The sequence below is a fragment of the Malaclemys terrapin genome, chromosome 8, assembly GCF_027887155.1.
Source record: "Malaclemys terrapin pileata isolate rMalTer1 chromosome 8, rMalTer1.hap1, whole genome shotgun sequence".
In the NCBI taxonomy this organism is placed as follows: domain Eukaryota; kingdom Metazoa; phylum Chordata; order Testudines; family Emydidae; genus Malaclemys; species Malaclemys terrapin.
In genome coordinates, this window is record NC_071512.1 from 35,606,460 (window position 1) to 35,623,278 (window position 16,819).

At 48.5% G+C, this 16,819-nt stretch overlaps 1 protein-coding gene across 9 annotated transcripts in view; it reads left to right on the forward strand.

The window, feature by feature from the left end:
- CXXC5 (CXXC finger protein 5) overlaps positions 1-14,089 on the forward strand; it is a 107,450-nt gene extending 93,361 nt beyond the window's left edge. For 6 of the 9 annotated variants that reach the window (XM_054038414.1, XM_054038411.1, XM_054038410.1 and 3 more), the window contains 2 exons: positions 11,093-11,224; positions 11,665-14,089. In XM_054038414.1, coding sequence (XP_053894389.1) covers positions 11,093-11,221 — 129 coding nt within the window. In that variant the 3' untranslated portion in view covers positions 11,222-11,224; positions 11,665-14,089. The remainder of the gene's footprint in view (positions 1-11,092; positions 11,225-11,664) is intronic. The other 3 variants (XM_054038415.1, XM_054038416.1, XM_054038417.1) reach the window with 3 other exon arrangements.
- The last annotated feature ends 2,730 nt before the right edge of the window (positions 14,090-16,819 follow it).

Consider the following 16,819-nt stretch of genomic DNA (forward strand, 5'->3'; position numbering starts at 1 on the left):
CATGGCAGGTCTCAAGGCAGTTACCCTGCCATTATCAATCCGTTAAACCTGTTTTTCCAAACGAGTGTTCCACTGTAAGTCATTAGTTTGCCCCTTGTTCTGAAAGGGAAGAAACAGGCTGTGGTTAATTCCTATGAAAATGATTGTGCTGTGTGCAAATTGTTAGGGGATGAGCTCTTGAAAGTTGGTGTGATCAACTGGGGAATGGCCACTTCATTTGGGAAACATGTCCAGTGCTGAGACAACCTAAGCTTACCTAGGGCTAGATTCTGAGCTTGATGACACCAATATGAATCCATTGAAGGAAGAGGAGTTACTCCAGATATACACTGGTGTAACTGGGAATGGAATCTGGCCCCTGATCCTTCCTTTTTTTATGTCTGGACTGTGGGCCAGGTCTGATAGGCTTCCTCAGTGTCCAGTACTGGAGCATGCTGGGTGTCTCCTGGAAGCTGCTGTCAGCCAGCAGAATCCAGTGAGAATCCAGGGTGCTCTGCTCCTTTCAGGATTGGGTCCTTAATCTTTACTTGGGCAAATGCTCTTTAAGATCACTGGGAGTTTAGTCTGAGTAAGGACTGCAGGATTCAGTGCTAGAAAAGAGCTGCCCAAACATATCCTGCTGGCTTGTGAAGCTGATTCCTGATGGAGTGCTAGTGCAGGGCAGATGGGTTATTAATCTGGAGCCCATATGCAAGGCAGCATGGATTGAGTTATCAGACATGCCTGAAATTCAACCAGAGCCTTGTGGAGCAAGGTCAGAACTCAGTTGTTCCCAGTAAACTTCAGCATAAATTATGTGAAAAGTTAGGCGTGAGTTAGGAGCATACAGTGCCTCTGGGTATGTTTCAGACATGAGATGACAATGAACTACTGTGCTTTATTAACGCCAACATGTATGCATCTATTCACTACTTTATCCATCCCTTAAATGAGGAAAGGTCAATAAAATTGGGGCTTGGGGGAATCCCTGGCGTGGGCGTTTTGTATCATCAGATGCTCTTCCCATAAATCTATCTCTGTATTTTGGCTTTTTAAAATAAAATCTCCTAGCCATGGGTGACCAGGGCTTCTGATGTTCAGCTGTGGAAGGACAGTTCACCCGCGGTCCAGTTTCTCGCTTGAATTTAAAATCCCAGAAGACCTGTTGTTTGGAAACGTTCTGTTGACCAGAGATGTTTTCTGATTCCCATGTGTTAGTTTTGTTTTGGTGGGGATGTGTGTAACACTTTATAAAGCCCTAGCACAAAAGCAATGTAGGTAGCAACAAAAGCAATCCCTTGCATGTCAAAGATACAACCTTGACCTGGAAGAGCTGTGTGGATATGAGGGAAATGAATCTCCCTGCTGCTTCTTGAGCAGAAATGGCTAAAGCGTGAGTGAGTGTTCTGTGCTGGGAGTAGTGACCACTTTTGGCTGGGCTGAGTCCTCTGAACAAAGTCCTCTGTATATTCCATTTAATTCACGGTCGATTTTTGGTAGCTTGACCACCGCTCAGGCTGTGTGCCTTCCTCCTGCTTCTGAAGATTGCTCCTGTGAAGCCAACAAAGGTTAAAAACACCTCAACCTCAGCGGAGGCAGCAAGATGTTGTACCAGGTTGCAAGGGTATTATGCAACCTCTGACATCTTCTGAAGGAGAGAACTTACTGTTTTCTTAGCCACGTTCTAAGTTTTCAATTAGCATCAGATCTGAATGAATAGTGAAGGGGAAAAAAATCTATTTGGGTGGTGGGGTTAGGGGGGGACTGGTGTCTTTCAAAAACCGCTGTATTGCTAAATTATATTCTTGTTCTAATTTGCTGAGTCAGTGATCTGGAAAAAGGGAGAGGGGAAAAAAAAGTTCATTTCTTCTGAAGAGTCCTAAAGCAGGTCAATTGATTCCACAGCTCACATTAGGTTGAAGAGGGTTTTCTTCCTGCAATATGAATTATATGGAAGTTAAATTGCATGGGAAGCCCTTTGAAAGCTCACCCATTTGATTTGTTTCTGTTCTACGGCTGACTGGGAAATCGGACTTTTAATTTATGATTTGGGGCCTCTGAGTGGACGAGTCACTTTCTTTTCCGAGTGAATTTGGAATAACGCATAGATGTAGGATCGGTGACTCAACAGGAATTCCAGATGTGGTTAGGCGCATAGGCAGAAATGGATTGATAGCTGTCATTAGCTCTAAAGTTTCAGGTAAGATTCCATCCTTTGGAGAACTAAGGAACTTAGAGTCACCAAAATAGGGCAAAACCTCAAATGCTGTACATTTATGGCCACTCTTTCCATGACGTCGCCCCAGAAACTGCATTCTCATTCACACTGCTCACCTAGTTTGCAGTCCATGCGCGTAGGTAGGTGAAGACAGGGTGGCTGACTGTGAGCTGTGCCAGTGGGAGATGCAGTTCTCATGCTCTTTAAGGCGATCCAGTGTATTCTTCCACGCACTGGAGCCTGGTGGAGCTGAGGGCTGTGGACACTACAGATCTCAGCCTCTTCTGAAACTTTCATTATTTATCTCTTTCCTGATGAAAATATCCTCCTCTTAGACTTTGTCATCTCCATAAAGTCAGACAAATTTGGGAAGTCACCTGTGTTTCGCCACAATTTATTGGTGATTAAATCTTCCCCAACTTCAGCTGTCACCGTTGGCCAAAGCACTGCAACAAATTCACGCAACATCACTGTGTCCTGCTCAGTTTCTTGGCTCGATAACACCGCCTGGAGGTGGTCATGACTCCTGTTTTGAGAGCAGAGGCATTGCTGATGGTCTCTGTGCCCCAACAGCTGTTTCTCCATTGCTGGTGATGGCTAGACAAGGATGTGTTGTCCCGATGTTATTCTTGTGTGTCCCAATGTTATTCTTCAAAAATCTCTCAAGAGCCACACTTCCTCCCTTTCTGATCTGGCTGGGGAAACACTGGAGAACATACTCACATATGCTCATTTGAACAAACTCTTGTGAATCCAGTTCAACGGCATCCATAACATTCTCTTTTAATTTTTGGTGACCTTTGGGCACCTCCGCCTTGTACAAGAATGTGTGTGGAAGTTTCAGGTCTCTTGTGAATACGAGTGCAAATATGTGGCCATCTTGAAATCTCTTTGAGTCGCCTCTCCTGGTGTACAAAAGGTTCTGTTATCCAATCAGGGAACAGAAACAAGACCATGTGACCTAGATGACCATTCACACATGCCAAAGGGCAAATAGAGAGAGGGAGTGAAGGGTTAGAGATCAACCCATTGCCTGGGATATGTTCGTTCATGGTAGTGTTCAAACAGCTCTGAATAACAACCAATTGTAAAAAGCCTCCAGCTCAATGCCTGGTGCACACAGGTCTGATTCACTGCGACCTGAAGTGAGTTGGGCTCTGGCCAGGCACTGGCTTGCTCAATAGATGAGTCTAAGCACTTACATGACTCATTCATCATCTTCCTTCTCTATTCAGAGCCCCATCCTGAGAGGGGTTGAGTACGTACTTAGCACACACAACTACTGTGGGGAGTCAGGGGTGCTTGGCACCTCTCCAGATTGGGTCTCTTATAACCTTTCCAGACTCATCTTTGACCTGGAACTTCTTAATTTTCCTGATCTTTCTAGCACCTGTATTCCTCCAAACAAAGCCCTGAATTGGCCTTTCAGATCGGCACACCTGGCCCCCGGTTCAGTATTATCAGCTGAGCTGCTCCAAACATTATGTTCCGCAGAGCAGGCTGAATGCTGGAGGTGAGAGAGACCCCTGGGATCTTGGCACTTTTAGGTGCCTCTCCTGCCCACGTAGAAACCTGGGCCTGCTGTGCACTGGGAGTGTGTCCATGTACCACGGGTCAGCATGGCTGTGCACTGCCAGGCTTCAATTTGGGCAGGCAGCCCCTCAGTCCAGAGCCCTTAGGAACGAGGCAATGCAGGGCATGGGCAGAATGTTTAAAGGCGTATCTTCACTCCATGCCATCTTTGGCCCCCGTGACTCCTCTTGTTTGCACTGGTGTCTCCAGCAGCATAAGGCCCGTGTGGGGTGTCAGTGAAAGTCAGTCCCTCGGGAGGGTGGGGGGAGGCATGCACCTCCTGAGCTATCTGTAGAGCTGGCTTTTGGGACCCTGGTAAGCTCATGGCCCAGGCTTCAGAACCACATTGGTCCCCTGTTTTGTGAGATGACTTTAATTCAGAGGGGTCACCAGCTGTCTGAATGTGCTGGTGGGGGCTGTGCTAGCTCTGCTGAACAGAGAGCAGCAGGTCCAAACCCAGGGAAAGACCTGCCATGCCCATTTTGCCTGGCCACCAAGTGGTGGGATGGAGGGCAGTAGCCATCCCTAGCCATAGGAAGAGAGAGTAGGTAAAGGAAAGCGTTTGGGGAAGGAGGGGAGAAAGACGGAGACTAATGTCCTGGAGAGCCCCCAGATCCTAGTGCCAGGCTTGGCTGTCTGCTGCTTTTCGTAAACCCAGCCATGCAGTGATTCTGGGCTGCAGAGCACGAGGCCTGGGTTTGATCCCACAGCCCTGTCTCTTGCCCTCTAGGCTGATAGGGACTGGGAGCGATAGGATTGCTCAGCTCCTAGTGGGTGGAACAACTTCAAGCCACTTGGCACAACCCCTGTGGCTGAGGCAGGGAAGGCATTAATGGGCTCCAGTCCCCGCTAGCCTGCCCTGGTCAAGGAAGGTTACGGTGGGGTAAGGCCCTGGTGGTTGAGGTGGGGAGAGGAGAGAGAAGCTTTTCCAGGAGAACTCCCTCCTGATAGCCAGCGAAAGGAGCAAAGCTGTGAATAAAAATATTACATTCAGCCTTTACGGTGGCATAAAATAAACTCCATCTCAGCATCGCCATTACCCTCCCTCTGCACGTCAGACTGCCTGAGGGACGGGGAGCCGCTAGGCCATGTTGGAGGAAGAATGAAAGGGCGGGAAAGCTCCTTGCAGCTGCACCCTGGCCTCCCATACATCGTGAATGAGGAACGAGGAAGTACCAGCCTCTGCGCATGGCCAGTACTTTGGGCTCTTCCCAGGTGAGGGCACCTCTCTTGGCTTGACATGGTTGTACCGTGGTTTTGTGGCCACCCCATGTGCGGTGTAGAGTGAGCTGTCAATCACGGGGGGGTGAGGAGCAGAGTGTGCGCCCAGCATGGCTGTCTGTCACCTAAAATAACCCCTCCCTGTCTGTTCAGTGACTCTGTTATCAACAGCCACGTTGGAATGGTCTTGGCCAACGCTTCCAAAGAGGGTTGCTGCTCTTGCAGTTCGAGCCATAGCATGGGCAGGACCATAGACAGCAGGTGCCGGGCTCCTCTGATGCCATCTGAACATAAGATTGTAACATAAGATCAGCCACACTGGGTCAGACCAATGGACCATCTAGCCCAGTGTTGTGTCTTCTGACAGTGGCCAGTGCCAAGTGCTTCAAAGGGAATGAATGAAAGGTCTTTTGCAAAAGATGTCTCTTCTTGAACTCCCGGCTGGGGCCCAGGGCTAGCCCTGCTCCCAAGGCAGCGCTTGCTCCTGGCACTGCTGACCAGATATGTCGCTAGCACAAAAGCATCTTTTCCCGATTGCTCTTTTGCCTCCTCCAGTGATTTGATTGCAAATTGCAGAAATTGTTGAGAAACAATGATTGTGCCGTCGTGCTCACTCAGCCCCCAAGATAAATTTGCCCAGGAAATCAGATGTGTGCTATGAGCAGGCGGGACCGGCTTATCGTCTTGTGAGCAAGCCAAAGCAGCTTGCTGTGGGCCCGACCCTGCATGGTGCTGCGCACCTTCCCCTCCCATTGCCCGAGACCTGTCTGTGTTTTACGCAGTCCCCATGTGGATGGGCCTGCTCCTGAAAACACTGTAGTCGTCATCACTGTCTATGCCATAGATAGATCCCACCAATCCAACATGCAGATGGGCACAGCACATCTACACAGCAGCATCAGGAACATGTTAACTGGGTTGGCCTGACCACTGCATACCATGTTATCCAGCCACAGTTGCACCAGTGGATTGTGGGACAATCTGGGCAACAATCTTATAGGTCCTCAGCTGCTAGGGCCAGAGCAGGACATTGTGGGGGGTTTCACGTGGGATCCCCTTGGACACAGGGAAGTGGAACTCACTACCATTTGTGGGCACAGCAGAGGAACCACTCTAGGTCCCAGGTAGTGCCTGGCAGTTGTGCTACTGCCCTTCTTGTGAGCATGGTCAGAATGCAGCACACCCACATGGCTAGGCGTCATGCTCTCACCACGAGTAATCTTATGGCCTGGGTGCAAACTCACAGAACATCTGTGATTCTGATAGGCCCCTCAGAGCTTCCATACTTCCTGGGTTCAGCTGCCGGCAGGCCCCTGCTCTGCCTTGGCAATACCATTGCCTTCCACTCTGGCAGGTGGTATTTCTGTCCTGTATTGTGCAGCCATTTGAGTGTTTACATTTGGATGGAGCTTGAGAAGAAGAAAACCCCCATCCCCAAAGCGGGGTGAGTTGTGGATAGAGGAAAATGCTCGGTCCTTCCTCTCGAGGCAACTTTGAAAATCCCTGGTGGCACCTGAGCCTCAAGTTGGCATTTGTCCAGGCTCTAGAACATAAATCCAGTCCCTGAAGGGCTCCTGTGCATGGGCAAATCCTTCAGTTCTGGTTTGTCTGTCCTTGTATGGCAGGGAAGACGGTGCTGCTGAGCTGGCCTCTGGCAGGGTGCAGATTTCCTTCCGAAGCTGGCAAGAGGGGAGCCAAACCCCGAGGTCCACATCTACAGAGGAGATAAAACAACCCAAAGTGACTTTGCCCATACAAACATTTGCACACACAAGTGTTTGGGCTAAAAGGTGTGCAAGTTTTGCACACACCAGAAGTTAGTTGCACAAAAATGGACACTGTGCTGAGGCCCCTATGAACATGCAGCCCTGAGTGCCTGCAGCTTCATCATCAGCTGATGCTTTGGCATTCCCCATCGTGCTGACTTGCTGCTGCTGTAAGTGGTCTCCCACCAACACCAGTGCCTGGAAAGACCTGGGCAAAGGACACTGGTTCTCAAGAGACTGCACCAGCCTCTTCCCTGAGCCTCCTCCATCAGTTTGCCTTTTTGTGCTGGACTGTTGAAGTGCTTTTCTTAGCATCCATCTTCTCCAACAGGAGATTAGTGGAGTCAGGGAAGCGTGCATGGACAGGCAGCTACCTCATTGAGGGTTTATGGCAACATAGGAATTGCCCTGCTCGATAAGCCTATTGGTCCATCTAATCCAATATCCAGCCCCTGGCAATAGTTCCTATCTGATGCTTCAGAGGAAGGGGGGAAACCCCAGCTGCTGCCCCTGGGGACATCCCACTTAGATCTGATCAGGAGCCAATGTTTCCTGACACCTGTCCTGATTCTTCCTTACCTGCAGGGACGGAAGCAGCACTCGTGCCATGTCAGGGTGGCCGTAGAGTATTTTGTGGTACATGTCAGGCCCCGCCGGGTTTCCGATAAACACTTTTCTGGAAAAATACCACGGCTTCCTCCTGGGCAAAAAAAGAGAGTGCAGGAGTGGAGGGAGGGGGGCTTTCTGCAGGGCAGGTCGTTCTCCCCCCCTCCCCTTTGTCAAGCCTTGCCAGAGGCTGGATGTGTTTGCGCCAGTGGAACCAGTTTGGGGTGAAGATGGTTGTTCCTCACTAGCCCATCCTGTCCTCATCCACTTGGGTGCTGCTGCAGCACTTCATAGTTGTCCTGGGGGAACCAGCCGTTCCCCATCAGTAGCCTCAGCCAGCTTGGCTATGCAGGAACGGAAGGAGAGGGATTTAACTGGTACATTTGGCTCCTGCATTACATCTCCACCAGCTCAGAATCCCTGCGCTGCCCCTGGGGAGTCCTACATGCTAGCAAGTTTCATCTGGCATTGGTAAGTTTCCTGTCTTGCTGCCTTTATAGCAGGCAGTGCCTAGGATAAGCCTCCTGCCACTCTTGAGTAGGAGATCTCCCTCAGTATCCAGGCTGGAAGACCTGTAATCCCCGGTGAACACTCCTCTGTCTTGCTGTGTATCATTCACCAGTGGGTCCTCAGCACAATGTGAGCTTTGAAAATCTTTCATAGTTCAGTTCCCTTAGCTAATGCTGACTCTCTGACAGTCTCTTCTTTAAAGGGTGCAACTCAAAACTGGTCTCTTCTGATGTCTGTTAGTTCTCCCCATGTGCTGTGATACGGTGGGATCTCAGAAGGGTCAAGCCAGGTCTGAACTTGGAAGCAAAACCCAAGGATCAGCAGGTGATAGTTCAGGATACCCCGTGTGCAGCGCTCTTCCCTGAACATTGCTAGTGCTGCCATTCAGAGGTGATGTAAACCAGAGGACTTGACCGTTTGTGGCTGCTTAAAGATTCCATGGTGTGTTCTGCAAGAACCGGGGTATTGGCTCCAGTGTCCTAGGTCGGATAATTAATTTCTGCCAGCTGACATGCCTTTTGCAGTTTGAAATTAATAAGAACATAAGAACAACCATATTGGGTCAGACCAGTGGTCCCTCTAGCCCAGTATCCTGTCTTCCGACAGCGGCCAGAGCCAGGTGCTTCAGAGGAAATGAACGGAACAGGCAATCATCAAATGATCCATCCCCTGTCGTCCACTCCCTATTTCTGGCACTCAGAGGCTAGGGATGCTCAGAGCGTGGGGTTGCCTCCCCGACCATCTTGGCTAGTAGCCATTGATGGAACTGTCTCCTGAATTTATCTAATTATTTTTTAATCCCAGTTATAATTTTGGTCTTCATAACATCCCCTGGCTAGGAGTTCCACAAGTTCACTGTGTGCTGTGTGAAGACATTCCTCCTCTCTTTCCCATCAAACCCCGTACTAAGTACTGGAACGGTACTATACACTAGCTGCATTCCCCGGACACTACATAAATGCAAGGGACTGCGGTGTAAAGCTGAGCTCTCGATAAGTTTGTCCTTTTAAGTGATTGGGTTTAATAAAGGTCATGTGGTTCAGAGGGTAAGGTCTCCGATTGGCAGAAGACATAGTTCTAGTCTTGACTCTGTTGCTTATCTTGGGCAAGTCCCAGCTTTCTCTGTGCCGCCATCTCTCCATCTGTAACATGGGTGATAATGCTTGTGAGCTCTTTGGTAAAGCGTGTTACCATTGAACAGAAAACACTAGGTATTATCATTTAAATGTGGATGCATGCGCCATGATTCAATGTGCGTGTTGTTTGACAGGTGCCCAGAAAGGCCCGTTTGCATTGCTCATTTCTGCCATCTTGGGCTCTGTCCCTCGTTTTCTAATTTGCTGATTTCCCAAAGTGCTCCAGCCTAGCCTGGTTTTGAATGGCCTGAAATGAAGGGGAGGTTTGGGGCAGGCACAGCAATCAGCATGAGGCTAGGGTAGCTTTGTAAAGGAAAGTTACCTTGCCGTGCCAGCTGCACTGGGAAGGCTGGCCTGGCTTTTCTGTATCCGACTCAGTGGAAGCCGGACATTGTAATCTACATCAGACACAGGGGAAGTAGGAGCTTGTTCCATTGTGTCTGGAACTGTAAGTGGACGGCTGGAACAATCACAGAGCTGTTTTTCCAGATGCCCTTTCAGAGCAAGCATTCTCTGTAGCTCCTTCCCTCCCCCCGGTCTGTTGAGTGAAACCCTTCTAAGATGAGCCCTCGTGGGTGGAGGAGATATCCTTTTCCCAGGCAGGCACGCTTCCTTTCTTCATATTAAAAACCGATGTCGCAGCGCCAGGTCAGGCAGTTCTCAGGCACGGTGAGTTTGTTGGGTCTCAGCTTGGTGCCGAGCGGTCCTTTTGTCCATATCACAACCGTAACCTTGTGGCTTCACCCAGCGGGAAATGAGGGTTGAGGTGCGACCTGCACTGAAAGCCAAATAATAACCGTTCTGCCTCTGGTTGAAAACAAACCTCCCTTTCTGTCACTGAAGATGTGTGTGGTAGCCAGGCAGAGCTGTTGAGAGTGACTGCCCGGTGAAATGCTGTTCATTTGAAACGAGAACGCTAATTAGTAGATGTCACCTGAATCTCACTTTGTAAGGAACTGTTTAAAAGATGCAGCAGAGATGCGGGGTTTGGAGAACATGATCCAAGGTATTAGCTTCAGTTACTAGCCCAGCTGATTGTTATGAAATCTGTGTGCGGATGTGATGGAGCAGACTTAGGCCAACTCTTTCTTTTCCTGCCTTTGAAATGCATCATTTTTTTATTAAAGCGCCTACAGGCTGAGTCCGCACTAGGGGATTTCCCTGTGGTGGAGGACGGCAGCAGCTGACCACAGCTTCGCTGAGAGCACAGACAGGACCTGTGCTCCAGAAGCGGGGGCTGAACCTGGCTCTGAGCAGGACTGGCAGTGCCCGCTGAGTTTCCCAGGCTAGAGGAGGCTAAGGAGAACTTTCCACAAAGGCCTCTGGGCCAGCATGCTCACCAGTTACTAATGTGCAAACACAAGCCCAAATTCTGCGGTGTGCTGAGCCTTTCTCAGTGGGCCCAATCCTGAAGCCCTCACTTCTTGCACACTCAAGCAGACTTCTCCCTGAAGTGAATGGGAGTTTGCCGAGCAAGGCTGGATCCTGTTCCTTGGGGGCCAAATTTTCAAAGCTGGGGGGCCTAAAGTTAGGTTCCTTAGAGCCATATTCAAGACTATCTAGGAACAACCTGTTTTTCAGAGGTGCTGAGCACCTGCAGCGCCCATTGATTTCAATAGGATTTGATGGGTGCTCAGCACCTTTGGGAATCTTGTCATTTGGATTTAGGAGCTTGACATTAGGCAGCTGGGTTTGAAAGTTTTGGCTCAGGATTTGGCCTACTGGTTGTCAGGGGTGGTGAGCTCCATTCCAGATCGTGCCTGGGAGCTGCAGGGTACGTCAGGCAGCCGCCAGCCTTCCAGGACAGTGGGAGTGACTTAGTTAGTGACGGCAGAGCTCCCTGCACCCTGGTACAGTGTAGCACTCAGGGCCCCTTAGCAGTTGCTGGCTCCCTTTGTGCCCTAATCAGCAGTCAGACAATGGGATGGTTGAGGGAGAAGTGGCTAGCCTGAAACAGGAGGAATTGTGCATTGTGTTTCCAAAAGCTTGTGTTCCAAAGGGGGGAGTGGGTTGATCCCCTACATTAAGCTACTCCCTCCCTCCTCGCATTACAAAGCAGATATTTTGTCTCCCATCCAATACAGATTTTCCTCTTTTGTGTGGACTTTTCTTTCTCTTTTTTCCCCCCACCAAAGGCTGCAACTGCTAAAAGGCGTAAGTCTCCCCCGCAGGACAAGTCCAGCTGTATAGTAACAGAACCCCAAAGACACTGAAATGTGAGTGCAAAGCGTGCCCCAGCAGGGAGGGCAGTGCACTCCAGACAAAATTTGCATGTTGTCATATGTTGCTTTTACTTAGCTGCTGCCTTTAATCAACTTACCAGTTGATTGTATTAGCATTACTGCCGGCTAATACCTCTTTGACAAGGTCCCTAGTATAAACATGGTGCTTCTTGGGGATACCCCTGCCCCCCTCCCCCCCCACCTAACAACCTGTCCGCAGGGCCAGATTTTGCAAACCCATCCTCATTTGGGCTTAAGCGGGACCTTGGGCTGGGATTTCATCCTTGAGGAGTAATGGGACTGATTTCACGAGGAAAGATTTCTGTGACCGGCCCCAGGGTTATGTGCAGAGCAGACGTATTTAGTAGCAGTTGTGTTTCCCACATGCACCTGACTCTTAACGTGTCCCTGTTTTCTTTTCTCTTTCTTTCCAGAAGGTGATGCTTCCTACAGGAGCTGCATTCAGATGGTTTCAGTAGGAATGAGAATTCCAAAGCTCTGTCATCCAAGTGCAATGTCACTGCTTGCTTGTGTTGTCTCAGGCAAGGAATTTTTTGGCTGAAATGAATGGATGCACCTGTGTCTCTTTAGAACCAAAAATATTTTCTCGCAGATTTCATTCCTGTTTTTATATATATATTTTTTTTGTGTTTGTTTTAACATCTTCAAGTCCTAGTAAAACATTTAACTGCTTTTCAAATAATAATAATAAAAAAATGGATCTGTAAAGTACCAAGACTTAATAGACAGAGTATGGACAATCAGTTTCTTTCTGTGTTTTGGTGTTGATGTTGTTTATGTGTGGAAGATGCAGTTCTTGTGTAGAGAATGTAAATTTACAGTAACCTTTTAAAATCTAGTTACTAATAAGCACTACTGTAATTTAGCACAGTTGTTTAATTACACCCTCATTTATACTTTTTATTTGATTATTTCCCATCATAAAATAGAGTGGATAGTTTCTAGAATGCCTCAACTTCATGTTTATAAATGAGAATATGTTTAAAACGATGTAGTATCCCTTTTCCTAACCATTCACATATGTAAGTTTAACCAGCAAGAAGCTTGGTATTAAAGATGAAAGAAAAATTGCTGCAAAATGGGCAGTCTTGGAAAAAAAATCATTGTTAGTTTATTAATATAGAACAAGAAATACTGCATACAGGGAAAACAAGATCCTAATTGCAATGGTTTACTTATAGAAATCATTTTTATAAACTTACTGAAGTTAAAAGAAAAATAAAAAAAATTGCAGGACCTGTGCTGAAGCAGTTCTGAAAGCTAATATTTCTCTTATGTTCAAATCCCCGTTTCTCCAGCTCTCTCTACATCAGTAAATTGAAATGCTGTTTGTAATGTTTTAGCGATCCAGGCTGTTTTGTGAATAAAATGAATGCATGTTTTGTGTCATGATTTACATCTCGTTTTTTTCTGTCCATTTCTGTTGCACGCAGTTGTGGAAAAAAAAAAAAGCATAAAAAAATGTCCCTTTTGAATATGTCACTTCTTGTGTCATGGCATTTTCCTAAGTTTGCCTTTCTTGGCATTCAGGGTTTGGGGTGTATTTTTTAGTTTTTTTTGTTTTGCTTTTGTTTTTTATCAGCAGATTAAAAAATAAATGAGTGAATTGTAAATGTTTGCCAGTGCAAATGGAGCAATCAATCATTTTTTCCCTAAGGTTGCATATGTTACATTTTTAACTGGTTAGCTGAATAGCACATGTTCTGCAAAATACATACTGTGTTAAATCTGGGTTTGTTACAATATACTTAGGAGTCTAAACTAAACTGTGCTAGGCTTGATCACTAGAATTTTCATTACAGGTAGCATGTGGACAACCAAACTACAGACTCCTTGGAAACTGACGTAGGGTTGTTGGTAGTGGTGAGTTTGTTGGGGAATTGCCAACTTGTATCAGGCGATGGAATCGGCACTACAGTCCCTTGTGTAAATTGAGGCCAAATCTGATTGGAAGTGATGGGTGTTATTTTCAGAAGCATTCAGTGTTTGCCTAGAATTCGCCTCCCACTAGGTAACCATTGGCCACGATGGGAGTAGAGATGTGTCAACACTGAGTGTGTTGACAGCCCCATCTTCATGGACATATTGTAACATGTGAATGGTGCATTTCTGAAAGAGGAAATGGTGTCCAACCCATGAGCTTTCTTGTTTTTGCCTTTGGCCCTTTCCCACCCTGCTTGGGTCCAAAGCAACACGAGGAGCAGGACTATAACGCTGTTTCTTGGATCCCTTATCACAGATCTGCAGACTTGGCAATGTATGCTGGGGACCTGATCCAGCTCCCAGTGAAGTCAATGGGAAGGCGGTCCTTGACTCCACTGGGAGTGAGATCTGGCCATAGCAGTATTGTGCCGATATTTTTTTTCTTTCTTCCTTCCTAACAAACAGCTGCACCAAGGTCTCTCCTCCTTGCCATTGCAGTTTGCGAGCTCCAGACATTCACAGCTATTTGCTGCAGGAGCAGTTCCCAACCCAGCCCACCCATAAGTACTCAGGCATTTCCAATGGTGCCCAACAGATGAGGGTCCCGAGCCCCTGAAGCCATGGCAGGAAACATAATAGGCTACAAGTCTGAATGCCACCACTTGTTCAATCGTATGAGTCGTTTGGTTAAAAACGATCTCCCTTACTGGGAATATTTGAGCAGCTAGACCTGCCTAGAGTTTTACCATATAGTACATGCCATTTGTTTTTGTAAAACAATGCAATCATGCTACAGATAACTGTATTTAGACTGGTTCTGTCAAGACAAGGATAAAATGGATGCTTAGAAACAGGAACTCTTTTTTAGTGAGTAAGTTTAGATAGTTGAATGTTCAATAAAACAAATTTACTCTGCGCTTGTGAAGGGGTGAGTCTGTTTTGGGGATAATTAACAAGTGTGTGCAGCTTGCAGCCTGGGTCACTCGCTAGATCACGTGGAGGGTGGACGCAGTAGGAGCTAAGGACAGCCAACCTTGGGGTGTGGCCTGCGCTACTGCACCCCATGAGTAGCGCTGCGAGTCACTATGCCCAACATACCTCTCTGAGCCCGGATTCGCTCCCTGTGTCTCCGTGCTCCAGGCTGGATGGGGGCGGGACAGTGTTGTAATTTGTCACTGGCTGATACCAGCAGCAAATTATATCCCTCTTCTTCCCATGTGCCAGCTCAGCTGGCCAGTATGGTTGTCAGGGGTGGGGCCAAGGCTCTCTGCATTCCCCACCCCCTCCTCAGACACCTGCTCCAGAGAGCAGGGGCTAAGCCATCATGCAACATCCTCTCTGTGCATTGGGGAATGGAGCTCAAAATGCTCTGATCCCTTATGAGGTCATGCAATGCCTGCTCACCTTCCAATGCCCCAGCCCGAGTTCTGGCTAGCAAGTGCAGATGTGTGAGGGGTCTCTTACTCCCCCTTGCTCCCTTGCATGAGTGTGTGGTCTAAGCCACAACTGAGCCCTAAGCATGTATGCAGTTGAGAGTGTTTACAGACTCCTGGTGGATTTGGCCAGGGCTCCAACATTCACAAATTGCTAAATGTCCACTCAGTGAAGGAGACAAGGTGGGTGATATAACACCTTTTACTGGCCCAGCTTCTCTTGGTGGAAAGTACAAGCTTTCAAGATACACAGAGCTCTTCTCCAGGTCTGGGGAAGGGCCTTTCCCAGACCTGGAGAAGAGCTTTGTGTAGCGCGAAAGCTTGTCTCTTCCAGTAACAGAAGTTGGTCCAATCAAAGCTACTACCTCACCCACTTTGTCTCTCTCGTAGCCTGGGACCAACACGGCTCCACCACTGAAAACAGTGACAGGTGATTTGCTTGCATTCTTCTCTAGCCATTTCAGACAGGTTACAGAGAGAGGAACTGTGGGCCAACCATTGATCATTAGAAGACCTAGGCGTACCAATATATCGGATTGTGCTGCAGCTGGCCAAGGGATTGGGAGTCAGGGGCTTTGGGCTCTATTCCTGTCTCTTCCCAAGGACTCCTTGGGCAAGGCCTCAGACTCTTGGGACAGAGTGGTCATAAGTACTACCCTGCCACTCATGGCATTGGGAGGCTATGGTCATGATGATTTGTGAACCACCTTGAGGTCCTCAGGTGGGAGCTGCTACAGAAGTGCAACACGTTAGCAGGGTTAGGGCAAGCCCTTGTGCAGAGTATATCAGCATCGTCGCTGGTTGGGTTATGACTTATTAATTGTATGCCAGTAGCACTTGGGAACTCAATCAGATCCGAGCCCTATTGTGCCAGGTGCTGTACAAACACAGAGCTAGACACAGTCCTACCACAAGGAGCCTCCAGCCCAGTGGGCGGCATGGGGAGAGAAATTACGCTTCTCAACTAGCCAGATCCTTTTGGGGAAAACAGCTGGGAGTCTCTTCCACCCTGGATAGCTCAGTGCCTGATGTGTGGCAGCCATTAAAACAGTCTAACAAGGTAGCTTGTAAAAAAGGGATAGACAGGCACATGGACCTCAGCATGCCATGAACCAAGTCACTGGTACCAGGCTTCCAGTATTCTGTGCAAGTGTATCACAGGGACTTGGGTAAGACAAGCCATTGCAAAAGCATATTAGTCCAGAGCTGAGCTTGCCAGAGCCATGATAAAGGTACAGTGGCTGCTGTTCACCTTGACATGGCCTGTGAGGACACAGCGGCATATGCTGGGAGTCCATGAGCAGAGCGTCATTACCTCGCCGCTAACCAGCGTGCCACACAGGGAGCAGGAGTAGCTGGCTGCACTTGGCATAACAGGTTGGGGTTAGCTGGGCATTGCTTGTCAGGTTGCAATTGACCAGAAGGGCAAACAGGAGATGCCATAGCAGAGCAGCACCCTGGGCCATGTAGGCTGGTACCCAGTACTCAGCAGCGGCTGCTATTTGATATTTACATGGAAGGCAATCGCCTCCCCACGCCCCTCCCCCCCAAACCCATGAATCAATGCTATAAACCTGACCACAGATGAATTGGGGGGAACATTTTACCCCCACACAATCCCTTCCATCTCTTAGCTTCTCCATACACCCTGGCACCGGGGCCCTCATGTAGCAATCTTCTGAGCTCGTACAGCTGCAAGTCTTAGCCATGCTCAGCAAATTAGCCAGCCTTTCTCTTTAAATATAGACCTGCTAAGCCTTAGTCTGAGCTCAGTGAAACTGGAGTTACCACAGGAGTAACGCCACTGGCACCAGCTGAGCCGTAGCAGTGCCAAACGGGTTTGAGCGAGAGCAGGATAAACCCCCCTCTCCTCACGCCCCCGTGTGTCAGAGCTGCACACAGGCCAATTAGGCCTTTGCTCCCTGGACTGTGCCAGTCACCGGGTGCACGGAAGGGGCTGGCGAGGTCCCTTCCAGAGCACAAAGGCTGCACGTGCCTGAGGCCTGCTGAGGCACAGGGCAGAACAGGGCCGCCTGTTATAACCCATACTGTGAGCGGCACGTGGAAGAGACTGGAGTGTTCTCTGCCTGAGCCTTAGAGGCAAACCAGGTGTGTAAGGCCAAGGTGTATTAGAGAGGTGCCTGCGTGCTGGAAAGCAGCGTCAGTATGAACATGCTCGGCTGTGTACAGCCTCCTTAATGAACGCCCCGCA